Source organism: Palaemon carinicauda, chromosome 25 (assembly GCF_036898095.1).
Source record: "Palaemon carinicauda isolate YSFRI2023 chromosome 25, ASM3689809v2, whole genome shotgun sequence".
NCBI classification, from domain to species: Eukaryota; Metazoa; Arthropoda; class Malacostraca; order Decapoda; family Palaemonidae; genus Palaemon; species Palaemon carinicauda.
In genome coordinates this window covers 2,139,819-2,149,599 of record NC_090749.1, presented here as the reverse complement: position 1 = coordinate 2,149,599, position 9,781 = coordinate 2,139,819, and the positions used below count along the sequence as shown (strand labels likewise).

At 37.5% G+C, this 9,781-nt stretch overlaps 1 protein-coding gene across 2 annotated transcripts in view; it reads right to left on the bottom strand.

Annotated features, from left to right (window-relative positions):
• Window positions 1-369: 369 nt before the first annotated feature.
• The window catches only part of LOC137618637 (zinc finger protein ZFP2-like), a 70,147-nt gene continuing 60,735 nt past the window's right edge, over window positions 370-9,781 (bottom strand). For both annotated transcript variants that reach the window (XM_068348760.1, XM_068348761.1), the window contains exon 3: window positions 370-2,449. In XM_068348760.1, coding sequence (XP_068204861.1) covers window positions 685-2,316 — 1,632 coding nt within the window. In that variant the 5' untranslated portion in view covers window positions 2,317-2,449 and the 3' untranslated portion in view covers window positions 370-684. The remainder of the gene's footprint in view (window positions 2,450-9,781) is intronic.

Sequence of the window (9,781 nt, the reverse complement as noted above, 5' to 3'; positions counted from 1 at the left end):
ACAGATGACTTGCTTGTGAGAGTGCCATGATGAGACTGTCAGTTGATGTCCGGTTAGACCTCACACACAACTGCATCTCCGGTGCATTCTTTACATTAAATACATAACTGTGGTTGCTAAAAAGTCAGGAACATTAAGTATTTCTATTTTCTATTTTTATCATAATTAAAGATTTTTGGGTTAATTTTTCCATAATGATCGAGATGATATTTTGCTAAAAAAATAGTAGAAATTCTTAAAATCCTGCTTAATGAACTGTATCTTCTATTGAGTGAAGTTTCAAAATGCATTGTCCCAGAAACCTAGTCTCATTAGAAAGGTGAAGAATGTGAGCTGCCAGTTAGTGACTTTCAAACAATAATCACTGAATTCAGGTATCCCCAGTTTTGTTAAATACTGTATGACGAGGAGGTGCAAAACTAAATAACAAGAGATGACAACATCACAAGAAGCTGATCACCAAGGAAGATCTCATTCAGTCAAACATGTTTCTGCTGCTTGATCAAAATTCCATTCAACTTGTTTGTAAAAGTTCCATACAGAATCATTTGCAAAGGAATGGACTCAATTCCAGTTAACTAAACTAACAACAGAGAGTACAACTACTGTAGAGTCCAGGAAGTATGGCAATTTAATCCCTTTGTAACAGGAATCTCTTCTTTTCAACCCGACTTCCCCAATTCCTTACAATTTTTTTCTGGCACAAATCTTCATATGACTTTTCATTTGTGATTTCCTGTTAAAAGTTTTATCACAGGAACTGCATTTAAATGGCTTCTCCTTAGTATGAATTCTACGATGATCTGTTAGACTGCCTTTCTGAGAAAATGCTTTGTCACATAAACAGCATTTAAATGGCTTCTCCCCAGTGTGAATTTTATGATGCTTTGTGAGATCATGTCTCTCAGAAAATGCTTTGTCACAGACACTGCATTTAAATGGCTTCTCCCCAGTATGAATTCTATGATGCTGTGTAAGACGATGTCTCCGAGAAAATGCTTTGCTACAGAAATTGCACTTAAATGGCTTCTCCCCAGTATGAATTCTATGATGCTCTATGAGATGATGTCTCTGAGAAAATTTTTTGTCACAGACACTGCATTTAAATGGCTTCTCCCCAGTATGAATTCTATGATGCTCTGTAAGGCTGTCTTTCCGAGAAAATGCTTTGTCACAGAAACTGCATTTAAATGGCTTCTCCCCAATATGAATTCTATGATGCTCTATGAGATGATGTCTCTGAGAAAATGTTTTGTCACAGAAACTGCATTTAAATGGCTTCTCCCCAGTATGAATTCTATGATGCTCTGTAAGGTTGTCTTTCCGAGAAAATGATTTGTCACAGAAACTGCATTTAAATGGCTTCCCCCCAGTATGAATTCTATGATGCTCTGTAAGGTTGTCTTTCTGAGAAAATGCTTTGTCACAGAAGCTGCATTTAAATGGCTTCTCCCCAGTATGAATTCTATGATGCGTTGTAAGATGACTTCTCTGAAAGAATGCTTTGTCGCAGACACTGCAATTAAATGGCTTATCTCCAACATGCGTTCTCAAATGTATTATGAGATCCTTTTTCCAAAAAAACCCTTTGCCACATTCACTACAATTGAATAACCGCCTCCTAGTGTGAGTCCCATAATGTGCTTTAAGACCAATTTCAGTAGAAAATGTTTTGCCACATTCTTTGCAACTGAAATCGCCTCCAGTGTGAATTAGCTTGTGAGTGTTGGTGGGTTTAAGTACTCCAATTAATTGTTTTTCTTTAAAATTCCCACTAAACATCATACCAACATCACTGTGAAATTTAGAATAACTATTTTTACAAAGAGGTTTTTCAGAGCCACTTTTTTCGATATGCTCCTCCTTATTCTGCAAACATTCTTTCCCTCTTCCTCTTCCCTTTCCTTTGTCCTCTTTCTTACTGGATCCCAACTGTATGCCACATTCCTCTTTCACACCTGTCTTTACACTCTTCTCCTCCTCTTTATTGACTTCCCTTTTGCTGATTTGTACATCCTCCTCACTCTCTGATGCATCTGAGTCGAAAGAATATTTCATGTCACCTTCGGTTGACTCAAATATTTCTGGCTCTGCTTCAAATTCTGGCTCTGCTTTGAATTCCATGTCTGGATCCATGAAAAGAGAGTCATCTTCAAAGAGCCCGGCAATGTCTACCACATCATTATTTTCCAAATTGAAAGCAGCGTGTGAAAAGGATTCTTCCATTTCGCTTTTTATTGGAAATTCTAATGATTCAGAGTTCCTTATCTTCTCTTTATCACTGGATGACATCCTCTCCAACACTATTCTGTGCATCAAAATCTTGCAGCATGAACCAACACAGACCCTTCTCCCTTATTCCCAGTCCAGTATCTCTTGCAGATATATCCAGCAGTTTACACAATCCTGCCACAAGTGTTGGATGTTTATTTCCTTTCAGATGAAAAATCTGAAATAAAAGAACAACTATCATTGGAGAAGGGCAAGATGAAAATGTTGGAGTTTTCTTAAATAAAATGACAATTTTCTAAACTAAAATAACAAATTTTGAAAGTAATTTGTATTTTTCCTATTCATATAAACATGAGTCCTTCAATTAGGGAGGCTCACTGATTAGATGGTTGGAAGTCTCCTTGGAACCAAAACTGGAAGGGTCTGTAACTTCCCTGACCTGGAAGTGTTCCAGTTTTGATCTGTGTAAAAGCCAAGAGAGGCCACTATCACCACCTATCTCTTTATAATGAGGGAAAGATAGACGCTTAGTCATACATGAATTGTACTATCCCATGTAAAGAGATACCATAACCCCTACAAATATGCTAATAAGAATTACAGAAAAGGTACATGAATAATGGGCTGGTAGCGTCGCGAGGTAGCTGTTAGCTATTAACAGAAGGACGAGGTGAACGTAAGTGACTATTCAACAAGATGATGAACTTATACACAAATGGTTGAGGGCAACCATGGCATAAAAAATTCCAAAAATGTGAAACATACAATGGCAAGCTTAAACAGATTTTTCTATTTACAGGAGAGCGCGGGAGATAAAAAAAGCACTAGCATTACATTGTACAAGCGAGTATGAAAGATGTGCGGCACATGGTTCCCCCCTAAAAAGCATATACATGTGAAATAGAGAGGCAAACTGCAAGCGTGCTATCTTGCAGGAGATATCAGGTTTTAAGTGATCAATGAAGACCCAGTCTTCTTTGCCATGAATGTTACCGTATATTTCCGCGTATAAGGCGACCTTCATAAAAGACGAGGTACAAAATTTGAGCAAATTTTTATGAATTTATCTCATATCGGTAGTATAAGACGACTGCTCAATCATAAAACCATCTGTGTATAGCCTAGGCTAGCTTTTGCAACACCAGATATCTTATGAAATATAGGTTATGTTCTTTGATGTTCTTTGCGAGTTTGTTATAAAAGCATATAATAATGTGAAGGTGGAAAGTATCATAAAATAATTTTTAAAATACGGGATCTCAAATGCCATGGATGGCAGTAAAGACGATTTATTGTACGAATGCGACGACGAAGCCAAAGTCGACTCACCGGAACCGGACTGGAATCCTTACGATGATGGCGTATATGATAAATCTCGTGATATGTTCGAACAGCTTTTCGAAACAGACAGTGATAACTGTGAGGAGTTTTAGTGGTGTTAGATTTATACATGTTTGATGTTTAATATTGATTGGAAATAAAGTTTTACAAATTTTTAGGTTTTAAATGTAATACTGTAATGTACCGTAATTTTATTGAGAAATAAAGATTGTACCGTTTGTAATTCAAAATTGTTATTTACAGCTAAAAATAGTAATTTTTAAACAAATAAATATGATATCCTATATGTTATTACTATCGTAATTAACAATAGCATTAAAATTACTGAAAGGTTAGCGAGAGAAAAAGTTGCTAACAAAGCAACCAATACTCCATGTTTACATTTTCTCAGCTGTGCTCGTATGGTTAAAAGTTGGAATTATTCCTCGAATTTATCATTTATGCCCTTTTTGTAGATATGCCAATAATATATACGGTAAAAATTGTTTCATTACTTTCATTATACATTTATATATTAATGTAAATCATTTCATGTGTGTCGGTGGTTATCTCACCTCAACCTAGGCTACCCTACTTATAAACCAGACATAGAATTAGAGGTGTGATTTTTATAACGGTAGTATAAGACGACCCCCCATTTTTAATGGTTAAATTTTGGAATATAGGGTCGTCTTATACGCGGAAATATACGGTATGTGTAATGCTATCTTCACCAGTATAATTTTGCCTAGCTAGAAAATTCTTTATAGCTAAATACCGAGAACCTCGCACTACTAACTAAATAAAGCATTTATGGCGTGCGACAGCAGTCCTAAAATGGCCGCCTCCGGGGATGGCAGTGGTCCACTTAACACACCTAAACTATGTTAATTTAACTGTGAGAAGGGAGCTGAAAATTATACACAGGAAAGATTAAATACTCAACTTTCAAGAGGATGAAGATGCTGGAGATTGCATGATAATATTCCTTAAAAACAGTAACAACACCGAGAGCACCGTGCTTAAATGCTATGTTGAAAGGAATAAGGCGCCGTAGTAGTACAGGGAGGGGATCCATCGGGTACCTTGATAACGGCTCCCCTTCATTTCGCCATTCTTTCCCCTCAAAGAGTAAAATCTATTCGTGGTGAAGATTGCCATGTGTCGTATAAAAAAATACATCCCCTGCTATCATGCAATATCTTTAAAGTTATATTAAGGATACTCGTGCCAGCAGTTAGAATTCTGGAGACCTATGGTTAATTCTCTGGGAGTATCACTGTAGCTAAACATCCCTTAGAAAGCTGCCTAAAGGAACCTTCCATCAGGAGGACATGGCTGAGCCCAAAAATGGACATTAACTAACCTTAACTTTCCCCCCTAACCTAACCTACAAGCCGTGTCCTTACCTACTTACCTAACGGGGAAGGGGGGGTTAACGTCCCCCTGCGACCCTCCTTACACTGCCGTTTTTCAAGTTAGCCATAATAATACATACACTCAAAATATTTTGATAGATATTGTTTATGATTAGAGAATGTGGTAGGTTTGTAGATTGGTGGACAAACAGTTGCTCAAGGACTAAATTGCTCTATCAAAAAGATATTTGTTGACAAAAGATGGTCCCCAGTAAAATGTACCAACATTTAATGTGTCATTTAGTAATTAGTTCAGAGCTTGGGTATATATATGTACACTTTAATATGACTATTTTGGCATTCTAATTTAAGCATTCTTGTGCTTACTAATCGACTGTGATCCATGCACCTCTTCTCATAAATGCTTCGTTGTTCTGTAAAAAAAAAAAAAGAAAAAAAAATATTTTAGTTATTAGTCGGCAAAGTTAAAGTGAGTGGGTTGCAGGTCCAGGTAATTTAGGCCACAACAATTTCGGTTATGGGTTCTGAGTATAGTTAGAAGTAGGGTGAGCCTATACAGCATGCCATGATTTAGACGATACTTTAGATCTACATAAGAGGAGCATACTTGTAATCTCAAGTAATACAAGTCTTCGTTGGTGGGAGAGAGTTAAGTTACTACCGACGAGGAAGCGCTTTGAGCTGAAAGGAACAGGGAAGAAATTACTTAAATTTATCGTCTCTACAAACTCCTATAAAAATCTATATTATCGTTGTAACAGTTAAAACATTGAACGCATCCTTACAATATCTACAAGCTTCGTAAAGTGAACTTTGGTGACAATGTTGGCTGAGGATTTGCTATCGTAACCTCGTCGATCAGCTCAACAACAAGACAATGGACAACCGTTTTATCAACAAACATTTGGAATTTTGGAGGCGTTTGGTCTTACCATAAATCTATTTCCTTTATCACTTTCAAGAATTATTCGTATATTTTATATAAAAATACTTGTATATTTTAATATTATATTATAATAATCTTTATACCCAAATAAAAACAATATCTTTTGAAAACTAATAAATCTCCAATAATAAAATCATTAGCTCTATAAGAAACTCCTCTCTTCCTGTGCTCAAATGAGTTCGCAATGAATACGAAAACACTTAAAGCATAACTGTCATGAATACAAACAAGCGATATCACTAATTTAGAAATAAAGGAAAAATATGGATATGAAATCGCCATATCCTTTTATTCATTCAATTGACGGACTTACAAGAATTACCAAAAAATAAAAAAAACGTAAATTTGGGATAGTTCCGTTAGACAATAAAGATGTACTTCCAAGGTGAAGATCCTCATTCTAAGTTAAAGTCAGAAGGCAGAATTTAGATTAAGTAAATGAATTGTTATCTACTGCTCCCTTCACCACTTAAGGCGATGTTTTCCGTAGATTAATTGCCTGTCCAAAATCTCACTAGGGTTTCTAGGACGGAGACAGAATAGCACCTGAGTGAGGTGGCTTTTGGTACTGACAAATCCAAAGTAGATATTCAAAGTGTTCATGTAGAAGTAACCCTCTGGATAGGACTGCAACACCCATATTATCTGATGGTGTGCTGAGTGGTTGTGTTCATGTCTCCCAGGGCATATCTTCCTTGTCTGTTGTCGGGAGGTTTTCCTGGAATGCCTACACTTATTCACAGATCTTCCACAGACTTCAACTTATAGTTCTGAGTGTGGGACTTTGCAGCTTCAGATTTGTGGTTGTAATCAGTTCGCCACTATACACAAAGAATAATAAAAATTATACATTTTTCCTTAATCATACCATCACAACATTTTACCACTAGTTGTGATTAGCCTATTTCTTGTATTCCAGAGGTAATCTAGTGTAACTTACTCTAGAAATCAGTTATTGAAGGAACACTAATGGCATTATTGGGAAGGTCATTTCAAGGATTTACAACCCGAATAATAGAGGCATTTGCTCTTATGACAGTTCTAATATGTTTTCTTTTTAGTTTGTAAGTGTTCGTTAGTGTGTTATTAGTATTAAATTCAAAATAATCAATCATAATTACATTCTCAAATCCATTGAGAGGATCTTACATACTTCGATCACGTCTCCTCAGAGTCTTTGTTGCTGGAGTGATGTAATTCATAGTCTTCTATATCTCGTCACATAAGGGAGATGAGTTGATTCAGGTACAAGTTTACTTATTCTACTTTGAACTTTTTCTGTCTTTTTTTTTTATTTTTAAGTAAGGTGACCAAGCCTGAACAGCATACGCAAGGTGACTAAGGTTACGAGAGCCCAAGGGTTCTGCGTAACTGATGTTACGAGACCCCGAAGGGTCAGCGTAACGAGGAACCGAGGTTCCTCTGTCACGAGACCCGAAAGGTCAGCGTGATCGATGGTACAAGTTCCCGAAGGCTCAACGTTACCATAGTTACGAGAGCCCGAAGGTTCAGCGCAACTGAAACCCGAATGTTTCGAGCGGAGTCCCGAAGGACTCCTACTGTCATGGGAACCCGCAGGATCAACATGACGAGAGCCCGAAGGACTCCTACTGTCATGGGAACCCGCAGGATCAACATGACGAGGGCCCGAAGGCTCACGATCACGCCAGCCCAAAGGGTGATCGTAATGAGACCCCGAAGAGTCAAGGAGAACCAGCAGGTTCAAAGATGACCCCTCCGCATAACGTGGGCAGCTCACGAGCTACCACATGGAGCGCAGGATAACGGACAGGGCAGCCGTAGCCATCGGCCTTTTGTTCTACGTTGCTGCTACCTGAGAAAAATGATATTTTCATAATAAAATAAATTTTTGAATATACTTATCCGCTGGTTATATAAAAATGGCTAAAGTCCCTGGACGCTTGCAGAAAATTCAAAATCTCGCGCGGCTTATCACAGATATGCCAGGTGTACACTAGTGCCCTTGCGGTACTACTGATAGAACTATACCAAACCACTTCAGATTTTCCATGCCCCATGGTCTCTAGAGGGGAGGAGAGTGGGTTTTTAACTTATATAACCAGCAGGTAAGTATATTCATAAATTTATTTTATTATGAAAATATCATTTTTTAATATAAAACTTACCCGCTGGTTATATAAGAATGGCTGATCGACACCCTTGGTGGCGGGTCAGAGACAGCTACATAATTGGAAATTCACTTAAGAGTTGCATAAACAACATGATATTTTCATATTAAAATAAATATTTGAACATACTTACCCGGTGGATATATATAAAGGTAACGTCTCCGACGGTCCGGCAGCAAATTCAAAACTCGCGGGCGATCGAAGGTTGGGTTGCTGGGTGTACACTAGCGCCACCACTCGCCAGGATACTGTAACTATTCCTAGCATCCTCAGGTCCTCTCTGCCCGTAGGGTTTCTAGAGGGGCGGAAGGGAGGGAGTTAAATTACAGGTCCTCTCTGCCCGTAGGGTTTCTAGAGGGGCGGAAGGGAGGGAGTTAAATTATATATATCCACCGGGTAAGTATGTTAAAAAAATTACTTTAATATGAAAATATCATTTTTAAACATTTAACTTAGCCGGTGGATATATATACAGGGTGTCTCAAAAAAATGTACTCACTCTTTGAATGACGAGAAAACCTTTATTTATGAACATAGAGCGAAATGAAATAGCATCGAATACATGAGACAAATGTGTTTGAAGAATCATGTTTGCGAATGTTCAAATTGATGACCATTATTGGCGCTTTTGCAAATTTATTTGTGAACCGGCGTTGCACTTCAGTGGCGTTTTCGGTCTTCCAATAGCATTTCAGGACAAACTTTCTTTCTTAAAAAACTAAGTTGATTTCCTGCCATAGCTTCAGTAATTCAGTAATTCAGATATCCTGAATTACTGAAGCTATGGCAGGAAATCAACTTAGTTTCGAAGAAGGAAAGTTCGTCCTGAAATGCTATTGGAAGACCGAAAACGCCACTGAAGTGCAACGCCGGTTCACAAATAAATTTGCAAAAGCGCCAATAATGGTCATCAATTTGAACATTCGCAAACATGATTCTTCAAACACATTTGTCTCATGTATTCGATGCTATTTCATTTCGCTCTATGTTCATAAATAAAGGTTTTCTCGTCATTCAAAGAGTGAGTACATTTTTTTGAGACACCCTGTATATATATATATATATATATATATATATATATATATATATATATATATATATATATATATATATATATATATATATATATATATATATATATATATATATATACCTGATTGACACCCTTGGTGGAGGGTAAGAGACCAGCAGTAAACATCATAGGAATATAACTCAAGACTTTTGATATAAAACAAACTTAAGGAGTAGTACCTGATAAGGAAGCTGACTTTGATGATACTCTGCCTCATTAGTCCGCTATCCTTATGAAGCCCAGCGATCCACTCAGGGGGCTGAAAGACCTCTAGGAGCTGTCATATCTGGGGTGACCACCCCTATGACAGGACCTTAACCAATACCCTTGATCTGGGCACTATCAAGAAACAAGTTTGACCACCCGCTAAAATCAAATGATTGCGGAAGACTGTTCCAGTCTCCACATACAACCAAAAAGATAATAGTTTCAAGAGAAGAAAAAAGGTATTAGGATTAAGGGAATGTAGTGGTTGAGCCTTCACCCACAACTGCACTCGCTGCTATGAATGGTCCCAATGTATAGCAGTCCTCGTAAAGAGTCTGGACATTCTTTAAATAAAGTGAAGCGAACACAGATTTACTCCTCCAGTAGGTTACGTCCATAATGCTTCGTAAGGAACGATTTTGCTTAAAAGCCACTGACGTTGCCACAGCTCTGACTTCATGAGTCTTTACTTTCA